At 33.0% G+C, this 24,318-nt stretch overlaps 1 protein-coding gene across 1 annotated transcript in view; it reads right to left on the bottom strand.

The window, feature by feature from the left end:
• The window catches only part of CNOT2 (CCR4-NOT transcription complex subunit 2), a 104,344-nt gene that overhangs the window by 20,170 nt on the left and 59,856 nt on the right, over positions 1–24,318 (bottom strand). Inside the window, exons 3-7 of the mRNA XM_023226513.3 lie at positions 23,986–24,108; positions 15,637–15,703; positions 5,507–5,654; positions 4,612–4,794; positions 2,229–2,308 (exon numbers count right to left, since the gene is read on the bottom strand). Coding sequence (XP_023082281.1) covers positions 2,229–2,308; positions 4,612–4,794; positions 5,507–5,654; positions 15,637–15,703; positions 23,986–24,108 — 601 coding nt within the window. The remainder of the gene's footprint in view (positions 1–2,228; positions 2,309–4,611; positions 4,795–5,506; positions 5,655–15,636; positions 15,704–23,985; positions 24,109–24,318) is intronic.

Genomic DNA, 24,318 nt, shown 5'->3' with positions numbered 1-24,318 from the left:
TTATGCTCAGATGGAGGTTATATCTAGAATGCTTGAAGCTTCAGTTACACACAAATAGTGACAATGATAGTGCCTCCTGCAAATGGCCAGAAAGATAGCTGAGGCACAGGCAGTGACGCAGAAGCCCTGAGGACTTCCACCTGTAATTGATTGCGTTCATATACAAATGTGTGTGCACATGGGTGCGGTACAAAAGGGTAGCAGTAGGGTTCCCATATATGGTAAATGGGTTGGAAATATAGAAACATGATACAAAGCCCAGAAGTTTATATTACCTATTACACAGTAGGCGCTCAATAAATATATATAGGATAAATTAAATGTATTTTTTGTTCATTTTAAGTTAAAACAATCAGCTGGCTTCCTTTAAAAATTAAAATTTAACCCAACTTCTCTACTTTGTCTATTTTAATCATCTCAATTTCTTAACTTTTTAGTATTCTTATAACCTTGTGTTCTTAATTTTTGAAGAAAACTTTCTACCTTCCTTTTAGCCTGTGCTATAGCTTTTCTTTAATTTTTGTTTCACCATTTTCAGTTTATTTTGCCATTTCCCAATTTTTAGTTTTCTCCACATTTCACAATTGTAAGAATCTCAAACAGCAAATGTTATCTCAAGATTACTTTGTTGACAGAAAAACAACAGACACCATTAATTTATTAACATTCAAAGACAGGTGACAATTTCAAATTACAAGGGTAAAGGATAAATCATTCATACCTGCTGTTTACAAAAACTGCAGTTTATAAATTTATTTCTGCAGTTTAAGAACTTTGAATTAAAACATTATCATTGAATAAGACAATAGAAATTAACAATGTATATCCTTCAATTTATAATTTATCAAATTCTTTGATTATAAATTAATTATACATTTTGAATATATATTAACTTCTAATACATATCTTTAGGTCCTCCAAGATGGAATTTAAATTTGCCATATATTATTTGAGACTATGTTTTAACCTAAAAAAGTTAATCAACCCCCAATCTATATTTTTAGGAAAGAACTGGGCATTTTCCTAGCATAAAATACGCTTAGTTAAAACAGAATTAAAAAAATAATTCTCATTTTATAGCACTGTATAAAACCATAATGCAGAATCTAAGATGGCACTGTCAGACATCTTTACTTGTTACTTTACGTCACATTTAGGAAAAAAAAACTACAACTAAATTACGATATACAGATGCAGCCTGATTTCAAAGACATTAAAGTATGAAGAAATGTACATTTTAGAAACAATGGAATATACTATTTCATACTACATCTTGAACACAAGCTACCACTTACAAATGCTAAAATTTGGAATCTTTTTTCAAAGCTTTTAATCTTGTGTGATTAATCTGTGCTGCTGAGCATACATTAACATTTAGAAATTAAAAGCTGATAGCTACAAATGACATTTCCTCATTAAATCTTCTCTTGCCTCTACAAACGCTCCATTTCAGTGAGCATTCTTTTACCTTTCACTTCCTTTACATTTAATTCTCTCCCAATTATGCTGTTCATTTTTGCTCCTATGATCATAACATCCTTTATTTCCTTTCTCAGGAAAGGGTCTGTAGGGTGGAGAGGGTAAAACCTAAAGCAAAATAGCAACAAAGCTTCCTGTTCTCTTCTATCTGAAGCAGTTGATAAAAGAAATAAACCAAAAGACTGCAGGAATTTTTTACTGTCAAAATCAGAGTTGGTTTTCCATGTAACTAAATTTTATACTTAAAACTGGATCAACAATTCATAAAGGTTAAATGCCAACATTAGTATTATTAAAACTATTAAGAAAAAATGTAAGTGTTCTACACAATTTTAAAGGTTCTCTTCAATTTGGATCTCCACAGCCAGAATGTCATACCACCCAACGTAGTCTAAGCTATAGTTCTCACAGTTGCAGGGCTGAGGACAGTAAAAGCTATGAAGTAAAATATTTTGAGGCATAAATACGAACTAAGTTAATGTGTAGGCTTTCTCTAGGTGTTAAGGAAATAATCCTGATGTTATAACACAAATTACTATGTTACCATGCCAAGTAAAAAATACATATATTTACATATCTCTCAACTATTCACTGTATTGAATTCTATTCCTATTTCTCACTGAATTAAAATCTACCATCTAGCACAATAAAAAAATCCTACAGTATTTAAAGACCAGTGTGTTGAATTGCTTTATATTTCATAAATCTATCATATTTTTTGTAGGGTACTAGCTCCAGAATAAGCTTACCTGTTCCATTAAAAATGTTACTTGATAAGGAGTTATTCATTCCAAATGCCTGATTCCTGTTCATTCCAAATCCAGACATACTGGGTACATAGAAAATAGTTTTAGATATACAGTAAGAACACTAACTTTTAGATGAAGAAAAACAGAAGTGTATATTTTTGGTCTCTTCATATAAAATAACAATATGTTTCAAAACCAACACTAGTATTATTTTTCTGAATCTATTCTTTATTTTTACTTGAAAACTTCTCTAAAGTCCTTCCATGAACAAATGAGAACCAGAACAATTTAAGCAGATTAGTTAAAAAACAAAATCTCAAGAATTTATATATGAACCTTGAGGAAAACAGATTCAGGGCACATTTTGTGTACTTGAAGAGTCAACTTACTGGATACCTGAATTACCTAACCTCAAAAATGTGCAGGTTAGTGTTAAGATTATTCTTGCTAAATAGTTGTTTTTATTCTTTATTGGTAAAGCTTGCAATTACTACTTTTCATAACAGATCTTCTCTCATACAGTATCCATCTTTCCCAACTAGAATATAAACTCCTCATGGACAGAGTTTATGTCACATGCCTCCCATGTCAAACTCCTCCCTGCGTCCTCTGCCCTTTAGTGTTCAGGAAGACACAACAGACTATCAATAAATATGTAGTTGACCTGAACCGAATGGTGCGTTTTAAAACTGAATTCAGTGCTCAAAAATACATCATTCTTATCTAAATATAGTTTATCTTTCATATACTTAAAAGAAAACACAGTCTATAGTGTCCCCAATTTTAAATTAACGCACAACTGGTATTTCGTAAATAGTTACAAATGCCTCCCTCCCTTTTTTGTAAAAGACTAAGCATGTGAAGAAAAAAAAAATAAGGCTGAACTTAGAGCAAGGCCAAATAATTAAGAGTGTCAATAGGAATTGTTAATGCAGATTCTATAGTGAAACTACATGTCTTTAACGTCATATATTCTTCTGATAAAAGGTACTTAGTGTATCAATGTTGTAAGTGGGGTTAATCTGTATGAAGATGACAGGGGTTTTTGGGTTTTGACTAAATCTATAAACCTATAGCGAAACAATTTTTGGATAAAACATGCAGCTGACAAAACAACAAACACTCTAGAGAAGAGCCAGAAAGTCAATGGAAATTTCTGTTTAATAGCATATTAGAATTGCTGATGCTATTACAGGTACCATCAAACATGGAATAAGTGCTCGAGATGAAAACAATTTATAATAAATACAATCTGCCAATAGTAGAAATAAGCAGGGTTTTAGAGATCCATGTTACATTGACAATTTAAGCAAAGTATATTTTAAAAACAAAATGTGAAAAAATACTGAAAGGTAAAATTTTAAATATACATTCAATGCCCAATGCTATGAGAATGTACAAAGACAGGATAAAGTTACGATAAAGATATAAGGTTAGAAAGCTATCAAGGAGATGAGAATTTTGATAACTCTTCACAAATAACTTTTTTAAAATTTAAAAGAGCAGTAAAATTATAGATATCTAAATAAAAGCAAAACCCGGAGTTTATGGAATGAAGATTAGACAGTAAATGTGCTAAACCTATTTTAATTCAGATGTTACTAGACAGAAGAAAGTGAACCAAATAGGTATGATAATAACAACTAGATCAAGGTCATTTTGCCCCTACATTTCTCCATTTAAAAATTATACATATACATGTAGGCAATCAAGCTTAAATACTACTTTTGCAAGAAAGTGTTGTATTTCAGACATAATTCTCATACAAATTACCCTAACAGCTTGAAAATCTAACAAAACGAGTAACTCCTCTTATTTGCAAAGTATATGCAACAGACTATGCAAAGAGAAGTGAAAAAGTACAAAAACCCATCTTTTTGTTTTGAATCCCTAAACATGATACGGTTTTCAAATACTATAGATGTGATCTTAAAAAGTCTTTGGTTGGTAAGTCTCCAATGCACAAAACCAAATCTTACTTGAGAAGGTATTCAAAGTATAACTAAAGCAAAGTAGTAACAGTCACACATGTCTCCAGTTCTATTCATAAGCCTAAAACTCTTACCACACAGGTGATCAACTTATTTTATAGAAAGAGGACATATCAACTAAAATCTGTCTGGTGGCGAATCCAAGAACAATCCTTTTCTAACAACAACAACAACAACAACAACAAAAAGTTTTAATGTGCTTTCCAAAATCAACCTGATTTTCAAGAAAACGTATTGTTTTGTGATGGGTAACAGAATCTTTGGACATAAATGCATGATGAAACACACTTATTAAAGAGAAGCTACACCTCAAGAACAAAGTGAAAATATTAAAAGGCAAATCTGAGTATACCCAGAAAGACAATTATACACAGTATCAATAAACATCTTACCTGTTCACAGTAAAAGGCTGTCGAGAAGGCTGCTGCTTTGGCATACATATTATGCTTGGCGAGCTTCTGTTGGGGCTACCTAACCCTGAACTGCTCATGCTATTTGTCCTGCTAGGAATTCCAATGCCCTGACCAACCTGGGAGTGGTTCATCATATTCCTAGGATTCATAGGCAAAATACCCCTGAAAAAGAAGTCCATTATACTAAATAAGCTCTCTACAATCACTCATTAAAATTCTCTATAAATAATCAATTGGTCCAACCCTAGAATCTCAAATATACTTTCAAATTGCAGTTCTAATTTTTATTAATTCTTTAGTCATTCTAGCTCTTTGAAAAGAAAAAGTAAATAAACAAGAAAGGGCAAATTATAGTGCAACTGACATGGTATCTAAGATAAGAGAACTACTGGTGTGACTGTGACATAAAATATAACGTATTTCACACACATATTTAGAATCATTTCATTTCAAAGGCATATCGTTTTGTCCTCTGCATACTAAATGTATAGTCTATGTCATCTGTTTTACTTTATGCTCATTAGAGCAATGGATGCGTGGTGAGGGAGCAATGATCACAATCATCTGGGGAGGAATTTTAAATTGCACATATTTCTTTGAGGAAGACATAGATGCCTTTTGAAAAAGCTCCCCAGGAAGTGATTAACCCTTGATATCCACCCCACTGACAACCAGTATGAGAGCTGCAGTATAAAAACCACTTGTATTGTACTTAACAATTTGCACTGAAATAAAAAGAGCATAGGTATTTTCTTCCTCAGTGAAAGGCACTGAACCAGAAAATCAAATAATTAATTACCCTATTAAAAAATTAAAAGTTTGCTTACTCTACCAAGATACATTTTGAAAAATATTCTGGTCCATTAATAAATACCTGCTTGGAGATGGAGGCGTGTGAAGTGACATTGTTGGTACCCCTGTTGTTGGCGTGACGTGGCTCGGTAACTGAGTGCCTTGTGATAAGCTGCGATTTAACTGAGGGGTATTGTTGCTCATCCCCCTCATTGGAAGGCCTAGTGCACCTAATAAAAAAATTCAGAAGAAGGAAATTCATTGCCATCAGGAATGAAATTGTTATCCATCTTCTGGAGTTGGCAATTTAAGACACTTTTAATGACCTAACATAGTACGCAAATTTTAAATGGATATATTTGATTCATTCCAAATAAACTCTGATTTTAACAAAAAATTATGTTCTAGTCTGAAATTTAATATTACGAATGGATATTTCTTTCATATTCCTATTTTTCATATTTCAATTTCATTATAAAGTATATCAATGACTAACAAATAAGTTACAATATTATGAATAGATATTGCTCCAAAATTTTCTTAAAGGCCTATTTGCACATATGTACATGTGTATATACAAAGAGGCCATTATGAAATTTTGCAATCATGTGTTTTTATGTCTTTATTCACAACTGATGTATACAGAAAGACATTTAACCCCACTTTGCTGAAGTACTTTTAATTTTATGTGATCCTTTAAAAATATATTTTAGAAAAAGCCAATTTACTATTTATACATATTTCTCAACATTATTATTTTTACAACCCCAACATAAAATGCCAGCAACTGTTAAAAAAACTCAAACTGATATAGCTATAAAAGACAAAATTTTAAAACATTTAAAAATATGTCAAAATATAATGGCCCTATATTTATCTAGTACCCCTGGAGCCAGGTGTGGGGATGGACTATACATTCTAATAGGTTTATTTATTTTTTTAAAGACTACTAAGAGTTTTATCATTCCGATACAATACAAAACAAAACAAAAAAAAATTCTTTGGATAAACTTTTTTTAAAAAAATGTATATTTCCAGAGTTTTTATTCCGATTATAGGAACTATAATTTTTTTAATAATCCAGGATAATTATCATAGACAGCATACGTTTATTTTGTTTCCTTTTATGCTTCAAAGTCAAGAAGTACAGCTATCACTTACGCTGTCATATCTGTCTACAAATTCCTCCTCCTTTCCTCTATCTTCCTGACCCACACTTTTTAGTGCTTTCTATTTCTAGTCTGCTTCATCAACCAAACTTATTCTGAACTAGAGATTAAATAAAAGGGATAAGATAGAGTGAGAGCTAATCAGTAAATAGATGACTTCAGTGCTAGGGACTTAAGGTGATTTTATCTTTTGGCATAATAATGTTTCACCTTCCAACCTAGGGATAGGAGGGGTTAGCGAGTATCTCACTGATTGTTATTTTAAATTTGGCAGCCTGTATCTCTGCTTGTAGCCTAACTTTGCCTCTCAACTGAATGAATCCAATCAATCTAATTCAATACAGCTAATATATTCTACGTATATACTTTTCACTCAAGTTTCATGAAGACCCAAGCTTGGTTCTGCCTTTCTGTAAGATACTTTAAGGGAACTGGCCTAGATTACATGTACACTGTTATGTATGTCTACAATCACCGTAAGTTTTGTGACTATGAGAATGCCACTAGCTGTAGCCACTTTCTCTGAATCTGGGACAAAATAAGGAAGAATAAGAGATTAAAAATCAGCCTGCTTAAGATTTCTTCTGAAGAAATCTGTCTTTTCCCTCCCTAAAGCACACCATTTTTCTTTAAGGCTTTCTAGGTGTGCTCATAACCATCAACATGATACTTTTCACATCATTCATTCAACAAACATTTAATGAATGCCTACTATGTAACAAGCATTGTGCTAGCTGCTGGGGATACAGCAGTGAACACAACAGAAAAGGCCCCTACCCTCAGGGAGCTTACATCCTACTCCCTAAACATGCTGTCCTGAAGTCAGCTATAGCTGCAAATTTTCCTTAGGAATGTGTTTCTCACAGTTACTGACCACCAAGATAATGTCAAACAATTTTAGAGCCGGAAGGGATCTTAAAGATCACCTAGTTCCCGTTTCCCAGACAGATAAGGAAACTGAGCCTCATATAAGTTAACTGACTTCTCCAGGGCAACACAAAGAACTAGGACTAGAATTTAGATCTCTTAGCTCCTTAATAGCAGCACTATGGGAGCCCAATAGAACTCTGGATTAGCACCCCTGTGAGTGCCTACTAATTGCAACACCTCTAATGTATTTTCCCGCTGCTTTCAACCTTTTTTCTAAATCTCCACGTCTTGCTCTCTTCCCTCCATTTTCTTTTTTCTCATCTTCATACCTATCAGTTTTCTTTCTTGTTTTACTTTTCCTTTACTTTTCACCCTCTCTACACATTCACCACCATAAACAAGCATACATTTTTCAAAAATCTAGTGCACCTTTGTCCCCCTTTTAATAATCGTTGAGCCCTACAAAAGGCTCACTGAGATTTGACTCCTTCAAGTCTCCACATATATATTATTCTATGCTGTATCATAAAAATTTATAATTTCAGGAATATTTTAGAGATTAGAAGTTATCTGAACATCAGCAAAAAAAAATCTGGAGAAGAAAACAAGAATGGTAAGGCTATTTGGTCAATTAGGGGTTGGCATCCTTGAATTGATTTTAGTGATAAAACTGGACAGAGACCATATGGAATAAAGTAACTTACTTTCAGTGTTTAATTTTAGCTTTCGAAAATTAATCTTCACAAAAACAGCTAACAATTTCAAAAAGTCTAAGTTTCATTTTGCTGAAGTAGTACAAAAAGATCAAAAAAGAGTACATCACTTCAAATTGGATCATCAACCCCTGAATACTCAATAACTGTTACTTTAAATTTATTTTAAAAACTGAATTTCTTTAAAACATAAAGAATTAATGGCACTGGATAGGTATATATAAAGATCTGTTTTTGGGAAACTAAATATACCAAGTCATTAACTTTGAGTTGCTTGAGTTAAACTATCACAACTGAATAGGATCAAGGGGAAAAAAAAAAATCTAACTTCTCACTAGTATAATTAGAAACAATCACAGAAAAACATCTCTAAAATATTATGCCAAGAATAGGACATACAGCTGAAAAAAAGAAAAAAAAGAAAAATGGGAAGAACTCAAGGAGTTTCTTGGCATAAAAAAATGAAAACAGGCAAAAATATGTATAAATGAGTTCTGTATGAGCAGGTGACCGGGGGGGACAGTAAAATTAAAATTTATCGGGCACTTCTCAACAAAGCACTATACTACTTCATCTCACTTCCTTCTTATAATCATCTTATAAAGAGGGTTATCACCTTTTTACAAAGAATAAAATAACAAATTTTTTAAAAAAGTTTAAAAGGTTATAATTCTGAGTCAAATTTTTCTTTCAATCTAACAACTGCTAATTACGAATAATACAATATTAGGAGGACTATACGAACACATTCTAAATAGATTCCTGCCTCTTATCTGGCAGGGTGTTAGACAGTCAACACAAATTCTTTATTGATCATTTTTCAGAAACCCTTAAAGAATATGATCTAAGAAATTATTCCACTAATTATTTTCACTGCACAAACTGATTAACAGCACATCCCTTAAACACTTATGGCAAAATATGTCATTCTTTATTCAATATTTTACTAAAAACAAAAAATACTAAGTTACATGAAAAAAATAAAATCATAGCAACCAAATCCCTGAATATTCATACTTAAAGTCCTCTAAAATCTTTATGGGGGTAGGAGAGAGTAGTCCTTAATTGATGCCTCAAAGTGTCCCCTTTTCCATTTGCAAAGCAGCCAGCTTCCTCTAGGAACTCACTGGCATGCCCATACTAAAAAGGGCAACAGTTCTAAATGGTGCTCTATCTCAATGGCTTCTTACCTTCAACCTGTCTTGCACTTAGCTGGTTAATGATCCCTGTAAAATGATTTCCTTATGCAATTTTCTTCATTAAATTGAAAGTATTTTAGAATAGAAAAGACTCCAGATATTATCCAAGTAGGTTACAGATAAAGAACTCACTTTAGGCATTAAGTGACTTGCTCAAGATCACAAGTAATGAGGCATAAAGACAATGATCCAATTTCTTGACTCCTATTTCAATGTCCTTTTTGCAAACAATATCATTTTCCATTTTTTTAATGGTAGTTAATAATGTTTGCATCATCCAGGGAACTTTTATGTCTGGGTCTCCTCTCCAGCCATTGTGATTTTGGGCAATCATGGCAGCAGAATTTTAAAAATTCCCTAGGTGTTTCTATGGGTGCAGTCAGGGTTGAGAACCACTGTTCTATAGTATTAAAATTCTGTCAAGACCCAAAGATGTTTTCTAACCTTAATGGACATTTTACTCTGTTTACATACTACATATCTGATTTATAATCTTATTTCTTCTTTCTCTATTCCTTTCCTCAAATCTGTCCTTTACTACTCATATCTAACTCCTCACCAAGAATACTTTCCCTTCTCTTGTTCTAGAGATACAAAAGACTACTTAAAAATACATAAGTGCTATGACCAAGGTGTTTACATGCAGTAGACACAAAGTGTTTGAGTGCTTGTAAGAACTAACTCAGACTTGGGAATAGAATGAGTCTGGGAGCAGAAAAATTTTCCTGGAGGGGATAGAAGTTAGTATATGAATTAAACAACATATGAGACTTAGCCAGGTGTCTGGTGGTGGCAGTGGTGGGGAGTCAAGGTGGGTATAAATGTTACAATAGTTCTGTCTGAGAGAATGACAAGATATATGAAAATAAGGACAAGTTATACACCTGAAGGAGGAACAGGCTTTGCCTTCTATGTGCTAAGAATGCATGAGACAAGAAACATGGATGGAGCTAAGTGGCTTCAACAACTATGAGAAGTGGCTGCTGTGCTCAAATCAGCTGAGAGTCTCAACATCTGGCTGGATCTTTAGAGGAGCGCCACAGAATCTCTACCTGTGGAACAGCTGTGTGGATCTCCCAAGTACACTCTACATTCCTCAACCTAAATTTCTGCTCTAGATTAGTGGCACTCATTCACAAAGGTTTGCAGGTCTGAAAGCTCAGAAATCATTCTTGATCCCTTTCTTTCACTCCTACATCATCCAGTCCCATTAGCTCTATCTACAAAATGTCCCAAATCTGATCACTTCTCAACACCTCCACTAGTCCAAGTCATCCTATTTTTTTTTTTTTTTCCTGGACTACTGCAGTAGTAGTAACATTCCCTCTCTCTCTCGCTCCATAAAAACAGGACATTTGTTGTTTGCCATATTCTTACTTATATCTTGAAATAATACCTCATTCATTGTAGGCACCCAATAAATACATAATTATTAGAATGAATACATTCTATCACAATGTCTTAATTCAACAGATTCTTGGCATCTGTGGATTTAACACTGGTAGCTTCTACTATGTACAAATGGCTTTCTAGGGTTATGGCATTCAGGTTTCAAAGAAACTGATGTTTTCAGCTCATGTTCACATAGTTACTCTTACAAAGTAATATAATCCTGGCTCTACTACTTACTATCCATGTAACCTTGAGCAAATTCCTTAACCTCTCATGGAGCTGTTGTGAAGGTTAAATGAGTTAATTCACATAAATACTTAAAATCGTATCTGATACACAGTAAATAATACTCAATAAATATTAGCTCTCTCTGTGTATGAGACATACCTATGGAAAGAAAGCCAACAGGTGGTACCAAAAGTGAAGATAAAATAAGATTATAATGAAGTGATAGTTTTCACCAAAAAAAAACAAAAACAGATGTTTTATGGCGGAAAATGTTATTCTATAGCTGTGTTCTTAAACTTGGAAAGTGGCAATGATCTTGAAATAAATCTCTCAGAAATGTGAAGACTGTACTTCTTGCTGAAATCAATATTAACAGCCTAACAGGTTTCTCCTGTCTTGATATAGTAGGCCATTCCTAAATCTATCCCATGCTGTGGATGTTATTCCCACTGCTAAAACAAGTTTACTCACAGTGTGTTCAATGCTAATCTCAAATATAATCTCATCAGTAAATTCTTTTCCTAATCATTTTCTAAGATACGTGATTACTCCTGCCTTTGAAATATCCAAATAGTCTACAGCTGTACCATCCTGAATGTGCCCTATCTCATCTGAAATATCCAAATAACCCTGAACTTCTTACTCTACTACATAGCAAAATCATTTGTGTACTTATCCTACTAGATTATATGAGACTGCCTCTTGTTCATCATGCATTCAACATTTACTGAGTGCTTGTCATATGCAAAGTACTGAGGATACAAAGGCAATGAAGACATACAATAAATAATGCAGCAACGCCACAGCAGTAGGTATACTATGCAGAGATGGCATAAATGAGGATGATCTCTTCTACCACACATCTGCAGTATCTAGCATGGCAGAACATGCATGGTAGGGATCCAATAAGTATTTGTCAACTTTAGTTCCTACCACCTTTTTGAAGCTTTTCCATACCACTATAGATAACTTTTTTTTTTTTGGTTCTCCTCAAGGAGAATGGTATAGACAGACTTTGCTCCCTAAAAGTCTGTCTCCACCATTCTGCATATGGTATCTTTAATCTATGTGTTAGCATGATAGGCGGTTATTTAATATTTTACATATAAATATGTCCTATCTTCCCTAACTATAAAACACGTGTTCAAGAGAGCAAGAAATCCCAGAGCACTCTGTACTTATTACTAAGCATTTAGTATCTGTTCAATGGTCCTACAATTTCCTAAAGCAACCAAAATATGTCATGCACCTATTTAAATAGCTGATAGCATCACTTCTGAACCACCCCACCTGTGCTCTGGGTTCTCTATGAAGCAAACAGCTTTCACATAGGTGTTCTTAAAGCAGGAGGCTAAAGAAATGTCTGCTGGAAGCATGAGACTATGTCATTGTTCTCAAGCTAGGAGTCCAGAACTTAGAAAGACAGATTTAGTTCCTCTTCCAACTAAACACCTGGGTCCTCTGAGAATTCAGATACAAATTTGTATAATGAATTCACCCAGATATTTTGCTAAGCTATGTGCCTATAAATATGCACATAGAAAGCACTCAGTAAATGACAGTTTCCTTTTTCTCCAATCTTACAAGGCCCTAGATCCTGCTGGTAACTAAGAAAAGGTAAATGCAATTATCAACCACTTAATTCCAATGCTTTGACTATCCAGGAGAAATTAATTCCTAGTTCCCTGTTGATTCTAATCTAGGAGACAGCTTAAGGGAGCTCATGGGTCTTGAAGCCTGTAAGGTGTACAGAAAGTCCTCACTTAATGCCACTGATCGTTCTCGCAAACTGTGATTTTAGGCAAAAAAACATACAGCAGGTCCCTGAATAATGTTGTTTCATTCAACATCATTCCATTGTAATGATGATGAGAACAAAAAAATTGGTTTTGTTATATGTAGTTTTGCTTCAAGTCGCAGTTGAAAAAACTTACAAATGTTAAGTGGGGACTTAATTCACCTAAAAACTTATCACACACTCAAATATAACAAATAGGAAACATTATGCAACTTGAATACAAGAGTATACCCATTGGTTTCTATAGTTTTCATTCCGTGCACAGTATTCACATGAATTCTTGGATGAAAAGTCTCTTACATATTTGGATACCATCATACTATACTAGAACCGAAGACCATACAAGTCTCTGTTCCAGCATTTTCTGGCTACCTCATGGCACTGCATAATTACTTCCACCCAAATCTAGCCAAATCTAAGTTTAAGCACTTCTGTATCTATTCCAAGATGAACTCCCTTTCTTGTTTAATCTCAGTGACTCTTACTTCTAGAGAGGGCACTCTTCCTTCTGTATCTCTTCCACCACTAACCCTTCTAACCATCAAGAACACACAATAGATAGTAGATCTCACATTTTAATGGCACGAATTACAATTAAAGTTTGCCAACTGAATAGAATTAATAGTGGTACTCAATGCACTTGGGAAACAAAAGAACTTTTAGTTACACCAATCTCAATGTGCAATTACAATAAGTTGCCGTAAGAATAATATCTCTAATCTACATACTAATTCCTTATCTCTCCATCTTTCATTCAAGTCAGTCCCTTAAGTTTTGTCATTCTGACTTAAATTATTAAAACCTTAACCCTCAAGCCCCACGTGGTAGCTTGTGTTCTGCTGTCTGACACGGTGTTTGTTCAGAATACCTACCAGCAGAATGACCTATTTGGCCTTCCTGGGTCTGTCCTAACGACAGAAATTGGCAACCTAGACTCTTTCTTTCTCCACTAGTTATAGCTTCTAGCTCGACATCTTGGAAAGTTGATCTAAGGTTCAATTTTTCTGCACTCTACCTAACATTTAAAATGTCATTTTAAAAGAGTAAGCCATACATTCAAAATGTTGCTTCACCAATGTGACAGGAATATAGTGACTTAATATATTGAACTCCAATGGAAAATGTTTGCCATACATGGCTTCTTTTTAAACTAGTAAGTACCTTAAAAATTATTTTTCTAATGAAAATAAATTTGCTCATGTATTAATCTTTGTATGTCCTTAAAAACAAAAACATAAATGTCTATCATACCAATGACATAACTGCATTTCAAACCTAACCCATTCCATATCTTAGCCCAGTTACAATTTCACATTTGTAGGTTAAAAAAATTAGACCAGAATTTTTAAAAATCCAGATAGCTAATTATAACTATAGTAATTGCCATTATCCTTTACAAAATAACCTTAGTTTCTCAAATACAATTTTTCTCCAATCCATATCTACTTTCTGCTGTGATAAACGGTGGTCTTCCAAAAGATAAAGTAAGTTCCTTGCAGTTGCTCTAAAGAAATAAAAAGCAGCTTTAAAATAGCTAGATATTTCTATAGTAAGGGTTACCAGAAGGGTGAAAATCATTCTAAAACACAGGGTAAGCAGAATAAATTACTAGCTAATAATAGTCCTTCAACAACTAGGATAAATATTTGTAGATAAACAACAATATTTTTTATGTAATAAGCTATGAAAATGTTTCTTGGTTTGACTGGAGAAAAACTGTTAATACAGAGTAAGTTTTATCTACTAATTCTATATTAACAAAATTGTCTTCCATAGCAAAAAAAAGAGAAAAGCCACAAAAGAGAGACAGAAAAAAGTAAATGGAAACCATGCTTGTATGCAAAATAAGTTTCATCCTCCCACTTCGAATCAATTTGAAAGGTAAAGTGGTATGACAAACTATTCTGATACCTATCAAAACTTTGCTTTTCATTATACTGGGAGAGTTCCAAATCAAATTATTGATTTTTATTTGAAACTGGTTAAGATAGTCAGTCATCAGATGGGTTCTTCAGTTACACAATTATCCTATAATGTCTGATGGGAATTTATAACACTTTTAATTCCCTTCTATTAACAGAGATTACATTAACAGAAATGGGAGATCAACAGATCTGACATTAACAGAGATAAAATCATACTAATATTTAACAATTTGGGAAGTTAATTTGAGAAAATATAAAGATATTTTATTGTTTAGTTTTATAAAAATTTTATGTGATAATAGCTAACATTTATTGAGCACTTACTATGCACTAGGTTCTGTGCTAAGCGCTTTAAAAGTATTACAACGCTTTAAAAGAAATAGAAGCCTGCAAAATGGAACAAGCATTAAACTGTTTGAGTCAAAAATCTAGATTCTGTATCCAGACTGAGCTAAAGCAAAAGAAGAAATATTTCAGAAATATTTGTGAAACAAAGAACATTTTACAGACCGCTAAGTAATGAGCTTAAACAGGGCGCGCGCGTGCGCACGCACACACACACAGCAGCCAATCAAATAAACTAAAAAAAGCTTTTAACTTTCTTTAATTGAAAACAGAGAATGTCTATTTTTAGTTTGTTTAGCAAATTCTTCAAAAATACTGCAAAAAAATTAGATATAAAAGATGTTGAAATATATTTCATTCTATGCTATATCCATGTAATAGCAACCTTAGGATCAATAAGGTCTGAAATAATGAGATTCTGCTATGTAAGTAAAATAAAACGATGAAAATTAAACATTTTTCCTTTTAAATCATACAATAAACCCACAAAGGAAGTACTGGTTGTTCTTTATTCAGTAGTTACTTATTTTTCTCCTTGAATAAAGTATCCCAGAATAAACACAAAATTCTTACTTTGTTGCCCGTATAAACTTGCCCCAAACTGAGACAGCTGACCTGATGTAGATGGTGATGCCAGCATCTAGAAACAAATTAATTATATTAGAGCATAAAGAAAACAGAGCATTGCAATTATACTCTACAGATCTGTGAATCATACCATAAATGTGAAAATCTAACTTTTCTCATTCTTCAGAAAAACATAAAACAAACATTCTATAATAGATTCCATGTTTCTTAAGAGAATATCACAATTGGATAAAACCAAACTGTGCAAATGAAATTAATATTTAATACTGTAAGTTTTCTAAAAGTCACATTAACTTCAGCTATAGCAACACTACCATTTCAGTTAGCAAGTTAAAAAATTATATAGATATGGTATATAATTTATATTTTTGTGATATGAATTTCATGGCACTTGTATAATGCCTTTGAATTTACTTCAATTTTTTTTCCTTGTAGATGTAAATTATTTGAAGATATATTATGTTCACAGAACATACATTCATTTTATATTCCTCATAGAAATGAATGTAGCAGTGCTATATACTCAAAGTAAATACGGAAGCTGAGTAAATGAAAATATGTGTGTGTGCATATTTGTGTATTTCCTGTCTTATATTAGACAACCATCAAAACATCCTAATTAAATAAGACATGAGCCATGTCATCAAGGGGCTTATAATCTAGTGGGGAAAGAGAATGAATTATACAACTCATTATATTTTAAGGCACAGTGTGGTAAATGTTCTAAAGGAAACACGAAACATCACTGAAGCTACACAAAGGTATCAGGAATATACAGAGTGGTAACATTTAGGTACATACAATGAAGGGGTCTTCCCTCAAGAATATGCAGTGTAACAAGTGTGATAAAGGTAGTAATGTAACCGGAAACCATCTGTACCCCCAAAACTATTGAAATTCAAAAAAATTGAACAAAAATTTAAAAATTGAACACAAAAACCCAGTATCCAGTTATTAAAAAAAAAAATAAAGGTTTGTAATATTATTAGAGAACATAAACAGTGGTGACAGGATAACTATAAAAGGAGATAAAGTTCACCTCTATTCGGAGATAAAGCTCACCCATGTTAGGGCATAGAAGAATGCAAAATAAATGCCATACAAGAATGGCTACCAACTACAGCAATAAAAAGAAAAATAATATTAAGCAAGAAAGTGGCAATCAAAATGGGCTTTGGGAAGATAACTGTAATAGCAGAAATGGCTTATGTTGAGATGCTAAACGACAACAGCAGAAGTGGAACTAAAAATAAGAGGCATTCTGGTGGTAGAAGTAAGAGTTATTTTATGTCCTGTTGACTAGATGGGGTATAATGGGAAAAGGAGGAGAATGGAGACTCATAAAAGAGAGAACTATCAGAGGCTGATCTGTGGTTTCCAGCGATGGGAAATCATGCTGACACTGACACAGTTAGAAAAACGAAGAAGTGAAACAAGTATTTTTGTTTGGTTTTCTCTATTTTCTCATCCTGTATTGTGGTGCTGCGAGGTGAAACATTTAAATGGTAGAGGTTTTACAATACGCATTTCATACTATTTTCATGTCAAAATTCTAAGTTGTTTTAATTATACTAAAGTTTGCAAACTTTTTCATACAATTATAGTTTTAGACCAATGATAAACATCAGACGCTCCTGAGGTAGGGCTGAATTATACACTACTCTAAAAAAAAAAAAAAAAAAAAAAGCAGTAATATTAATAAGACAGTAGTGATTTTTCTAAAAAAAAAAAAAAAGCATCAAACCCTACAAATATTCCCTTCCAAATCCAGAGGATGTGTAACCTAGACAATTAAACTAACATTCTTTATCTATACAACTAAACTGTATAGTCTTTCTCAAGTATAACCCAACAGATCAAAAGATGCCTGATAAGTTCTTTTCTTAGGTATTATAGATTACTGTTACTGCATTAACTGAAAATATTTTGTTAAGCATATTAAAAGTTCATTTCCAAATTGCAAGAACAAGAATATATAATAAAGCTTTGGTTGATCACACAAGGGAAAAGGTTTATGGCACATGTATACCTATGTAACAAACCTGCACGTTCTGCGCACGTATCCTGGAACTTAAAGTAAAATTAAAAAAAAAAAAAAAGAAAGAAAGGAAGTTTTATCCTTTTTAGTAAGTTTTATTTTATGATTATGTAGTGGCCTTCTTTATTCCAAATAATGCTTGATATCTTAAAATCTGGTTTTCCTAATAGTAATACAAATCAACCATCAAAAAAGGGAGGTAAAAGATTTGTATAAAATTTATAAGAATCATAATTTTCTATCATTATAACCTATAAATGAAAAAGTATAGTTGTTTCTAAAGGCTGCAAATATAAGGTGTTGGCCAACATAAATGCATGACTTAAAACAATCCATAATGTGAATATTGTCAAAACACTTAAAACATTTTTCATCAGATATTTATGTTTATTGAATAGTTAACTCCAGACAACACACATTTTAGTCTACTTTCTCACACTGATTATACATCCATGAGTTACAAGTACGCCTGAGTATCTGCCCTCTCAAAATGGGAGGAAGGAGTAAGTAGGGAGGGGAAGCAGAGCATGAAGGTAAAGAGGCGGTGGGTCCCCAGGCCAATTACTTGACATCGAGAGCAGTAGGGTGATTCACTTACCACAGTGTGCAATATTAAATATAATTTTTTCTATGTGCCACTACATGAAAGCGGTTAGTAAACACAGCTTTACAGGAATAATAAAAGTAGTTTAACATTAAATTTAAGAGTTTATAACCTTCAACACATTCATGTAAAATAAGCATCGATCAGCTATACAGACATATGTTAAAATTACTGCCTCAAAATGTTTCAAAAATGCAAATATCTAATTTCTTATAGTCTATCCCTAAGAATCTGTACTTTTAAATTCTGAAGGCAATATTTCATGAAAAAAATTGGTGCTAAAAATGGATTTAACACACAGTGAAGAAATGTGAATGTCACAGAAATGCTTTTTATGAGAGTACAGAAAACGCACAAGAAATATACTGACAGAACAGTAAGTACTATTAACAGAAAACAAAATTTATATATTTTTTAAATTCTGAAAGTTAATAATATAAAGGTAAATTTCTTAGAAAAGTATAAAACTTTAGATCAAGAAACACATTACAGTAGGGGATGCAGCACAGGTAGAAAGAGCCTAGTTTTGGAGTCAGAAATAATCTGGGTTTGAATCCTGGTTCTGCCACTTACCTATGGAACAGCCAATACTCGGTTTCTCCTATAAAATGAAAATGACTACCTACCTCACAGAGCTGAAGTGAAGGTTAAATGAAATAAGATACGGCATATAGTATGTGCTCAATAAATGGTAGCAGCAGCTGCTAATAATCTAATCCTCCCCTCAGTTGCAGAACTCTCATTAACAGGAGTGAGGGCGGGTATTCAGACTCTGAGAAATTTATTAAATAATATCCTTAATTTATATAACTTTTTGCCCAGGGTGCTAAAGAAAGAAGTTTATCTTCACAAATTCCAGGTAAAATAAGGCATAGAACTTGTGTTCTCAAGAGTGGCAAAAGGTAGAAAAAGATTAATAGAATGCTGAAAACGACAAGTTACAGCACACTCTAAAATCATCAAAATAATCAGGTCTTCCAAATCTCTCAGAAATCTATAATGCACACTGCAGTCAAACAACAATAAAAACCAGGAAGCAACTAGAAGAAATAGTAATATGATTCTGGTTATTTCCCTAACCCATCACAGAGCTTCTTTATCCTTTAATACACAGAATGTCAAAGAAATCCACAAATTGTTGCAAGGAAATACAAAAAAATTTTGTTACATAAAAATTCCCTGACCATGACAGCAATTAAAAAATAATATTAAGTTTTAAAATATTATTTTTAAAAGACTGTATAATATACTCAAAATTATGGTGATAACATAATTCCTAGCACTATGTTATTATTCCAGGACAAAAACCACAAATGAATTATGCCTTTTTAACTGTATCATATCTACAAAGAGAAAAAGAGACAAAGAAAAAGGAAGAAAGCATATGCATGCACACACATAGAGTTCCAGATCTAGACAGAAGCTAAAAAACCTTTAAAATTGGAAAACGAATGACTTAAAACATGAAACTAATGAAATCTAGCAAACAGGCACAAAAAAAGGAAAGAGTATGAGAAGGTAATACATTAAAAAGAACAAAGCCGGGCGTGGTGGCTTATGCCTGTAATCCCAGCCCTTTGGGAGGCTAAGGCGGGCAGATCCCCTGAGGTCGGGAGTTTGTGACCAGCCTGACCAACAAGGAGAAACCCTGTTTCTACTAAGAATACAAAAATTAGCTGGGAGTGTTGGCACATGCCTGTAATCCCAGCTACCTGGGAGGCTGAAGCAGGAGAATCGCTTGAACCCAGGAGGCAGAGGTAGCAGTGAGCCAAGATCGTGCCATTGCACTCCAGCCTAGGCAACAAGAGCGAAACTGACTCAAAAAAACCCCCAAAAGCAAACAAACAAACAAAAAAGAACAAAAGAGAAAAGGGGCAAGGGAGGATCTCCTGCAAGCAGTAAAACAAAACAGTCATTAAGTCACAGAACAGGGTAGCTTACAAATCAGATAACTGACAATATGCATCCACTAGGTATTTCAAATAATTTTCATTAAACTATTCTTATGCTTACATAAGGAACATTTGAAAAATAGTGTAATACTCAATGCAGTTAGTGTTAAACACTTGAGACTCAAATTTTTATTTAAAAAAAAGGTATGGCATTATATTATATTGTCTGAATGTCAGGTTAGAGCTGAAGTACAAATTTACAGGAAGACATATGACTGACTCAAGGAATGTTTACATTTTAAAGGTTTTTAATATTCACTGCTAACCTATTTTCTACAGTCTGTCTTAATTACAGCAGTCACTTCAGTGTCCCCCTCACAAACACTATTCTTCCACTTAAAAAAAAAAACCCTCCATGAGCTATGTTCTTACTATTGTTCCTATTTTACAGATGAGAAAACTGAGACACACAGAGACTGATGTCCTAAGACACATAGCTAGCAAATCAGGTAGCTGACATAAAAATTCATACAGTAGGATTTCCAGGGCCTACATTCTCAATCACCAAAAACTAATAAAAGAGTTTTACATGGCAGTTTGTTATAAAATAAATACACAAAGTATTCCATAGGTCAGTAAAAACCAATCTGAAAAATGCAATGAAAATGGCAACTGTAAAACCCTATTAAAAGGCACAAAGAACAAGATTAAAGGGAGAAATATTCTTCTGAAAAACCACCTACATTGGTATTAATGTGCAATAAGCAAAAACCATTTTTTAAAAAAAGGATGTGGAAGATTCTTACCCAAGACGTTAAAATGGTCTACAAAGCTATGGTAATTTAATGACGTAGTTCTGACACAGAATCAGTATGGTAAACAGAACAAGATCTTAGAAACAGGCCTAAGAATGTATGAGACACTAGCACACATAATAAAGGGATATTTTAATTAGCCATAAATGAATGATCTAACCCAGGAGTGGGCAAATTATTGTCTGCAGGACAAATCCAGCACACTGCCTGTTTTTGTAAGATACGTGAACTAAGAAAAGTTTTTACATTACAGACAGTTATATAAAGACCTATTATACAAAATAGGTTATGATTTTATGTATATCCTTGATTTTGCTTCTTGGTCCACAAAGCCTAAAATAGTTACTATTTGGTTCTTTAGGGGAAAGTTTTCTGACCCATGATTTAAAGCATAAATGGTGTTGGGGCGACTGGATAAGCTTGTAGAAAAAAAAGTATTTGGAACCCTGCAATTCACAGGTTAAACCAAAACACATTTCTAATGGACATAAATTATATGTGAAGAACAAAACATAAAAGTATGATAAGAAAGGAATTGGGAAATGTCTTCCTAAGTATGATCTCAAAAACAGAAGCCATTTAAAAATAAGACTGGTGGATCACATTTAATTAAAATGATAAATATACATATACTACAAATACCATTAAATAAAGGTGAAAAAGTGGGAAAATATTTGTAATGAATGACAAGAAGTTATTATCCTCAATACATGGAGAATGCAAACGAGTAAGACTTTAAGATCTCAATAGAGATACAGAAAATGGCACAAAAAAGGTACACAAAGGAATAAATACAAATGACCAATAACTATGTGGAAAAGACACATCACACTGTGTGTGTGTGTGTGTGTGTGTGTGTGTGTCAAATTAATGATGTTTTACTGTATGTACATGAAAACAAGCTTTTCTATTAGCAAAGACTTAAATGTAATTGCTGGTATTCTTGTTGGCATGGAGAGTGCTGATTAGAGTAAAAACTGGTACAAACTTTTTGATGGAAAATATGTCTGTATGACTCAGAAGATTTAAATAATCGTGTATTTTTCAATAAAAATATTTTAAACATAAATCAGAATTTTAGCAATTAATTATTTCTGAGAGTATTATAGGTAATTTTTCTTCAAGTGTATTTTTTAAAATTTGTATAATTTCCCTGTGCTATTTTGTAATTTTAAAAAAGTAACAGCAACAGCAGCCAATTTATGAGGTAGTTAATATATTATTAGTCCCATTTTTACAGAAAAGGAAACTGAGACTTGGAGAAGTTCTTGCTAACAGGCAAAGTCAGGATCCACACACACATATTTGTATTGCTTTAGAGTCCAAATTCTTAATTCCTATGCCATACTATGTTCTTAATTAACTTTTTTTAAAAAAGGTTTTGTGGAGCAAACCATTCTGTTACTTCTGTGACAACCAACTGGATCAGAATGGTGGCCAACATTTGTGAGTATGTAAGTATATATACTAACTCTGATTTTAAAATTTAGACATACAGTATTTCTGCTTTTGAGAAGACATATATCTCTCTGTCATTCATTCTCTTTATATACTTTATTTTAGATTTCAATCTGAAAGCTTCTTATCTTCCTAATTAGAATAAATGCATTCATCAGTAATAAATATTTCATTAACATTTTCCAAGCAAACTTAACTTTCATTATATAATCACAGCAATACACACAAATTGTAGGTTTTTGTTTTTGTAGTCGTACTACGAAAAATATATCCCAAATTCTTTATTTACAAGGTCAACACTTAAAATAGAAACCTGTGTAAATAATAATTCAATTATAACTTACATAGCACATAGCTAAAAGGGCAGTAAGATAACAGAAAATTAGATGGCATTATTCCATAAGCTGTTAAACTACACACTAATTATGAACAAAGCCACAACACACATTAGTTGAAAAAAGCCCAATAATGCCATTGATAGTTTGTTTCCAAAATGACACAAAAATGTTCAAATCAAAATAAAAAAGGAAAATACCAAAACAGAATAACAAATGTCCTAGCATAAACCTAGTAGGTTAAGCCGATTTGCGAAATTCTGCAAAGACAAAGGAAGTGATTTACTAATGAAGTGAATTTTCAACTTCAAAGTAAAACGAGAGCATTTGTTACATATCTTAGAACTTTATAAATACTTCAAACATCAGTAAAAATCTCATTAGGTTAATAACTAGATTGTTTTATACATAAGGAAATTAGACATAGCAAGTTTATAAAGGTGTGAAAGGTAAAAAAAGTTGGGCAGGTGTACGAAGTATAAGAACGCAACTGGTGTGACTAGAGTGTATAGTGTATAAAGTAGCTTAACAGAATTTTAATAATTACATTCATTTTAAAATATTTTATAAATTTGCTAATTATGACTCGGTTACATTCTAAATCCTTTTATCCCAAATGGGATTATTGAACTATTAGCCTTCCAAAGCATTTAATTCATATCTCTATATCATCCATCACATTTTGAATACAGTTCTTCCAAATTTTTGCCACTGTAGTATCCTTATGGCTGAACAGAGGAGAGATACACCTGAGGTCTAGAATTACAGCTAAATGACACAGTAAGCATAAAATTTTATTGCAGCTTACCATTGTATCTTCAAGTCTGCGTATATCTGCTTTCTGTTCTATATCTGCATTTGTTTTAATATCAAACAAATTATTTCCCATATTGAACAAACAAAAAAAAAATCAGTGATCTAGAGGTTATACCATGTTTACTCCACGTCTTTGAGTACTTCTACCACAGTATCACCATATCCCAACTTGAGAATCATGGGATATTTATTTTCCCCATTAGAATACAAGTTCATTGTCTTTGTATCCCAAAAGGATACCAGCACCAAAGGGACTAGCACTGTGCCGAAAAGATTGTCACTCAACCACAGACAGTATTCTGCACTTGATACGCTGTTTTTCGGGAACTCACAGACTTATATTGCTGAAAAAATACAACACAACTGATTAACTTACATCTTTTTCTGACCGATGTGGAAACATAGAAGACTGGCTGTAGTACATGTTTTCGTCATGGTAGTCACTGTCGACCCCCTCTACAAACTTCTTTCTTGAAGCACCAAACATGCTGTTTGTCACCTAAACAAAAATATTACTTTTATCAAGGGTAATATTTTGGAAAATGTTCAGTTTTACCTTACTCCTACATGGAAAACAGAACATGAAGGGAGCATTGTTAAGGCACAGAAATTGATCAACTAATGGCTAGTGGGGCATGTGATAAAGTCATAAATCTGATTATAACAATAAAGTGTTAGATGTTTATTTCCAGACCCTAAAAGTAGGAGA

Source organism: Piliocolobus tephrosceles, chromosome 10, assembly GCF_002776525.5.
Source record: "Piliocolobus tephrosceles isolate RC106 chromosome 10, ASM277652v3, whole genome shotgun sequence".
Lineage (NCBI taxonomy): Eukaryota > Metazoa > Chordata > Mammalia > Primates > Cercopithecidae > Piliocolobus > Piliocolobus tephrosceles.
The sequence above is the reverse complement of the archived record's forward strand: the minus strand, read 5'-3'. Positions and strand labels throughout refer to the sequence as shown.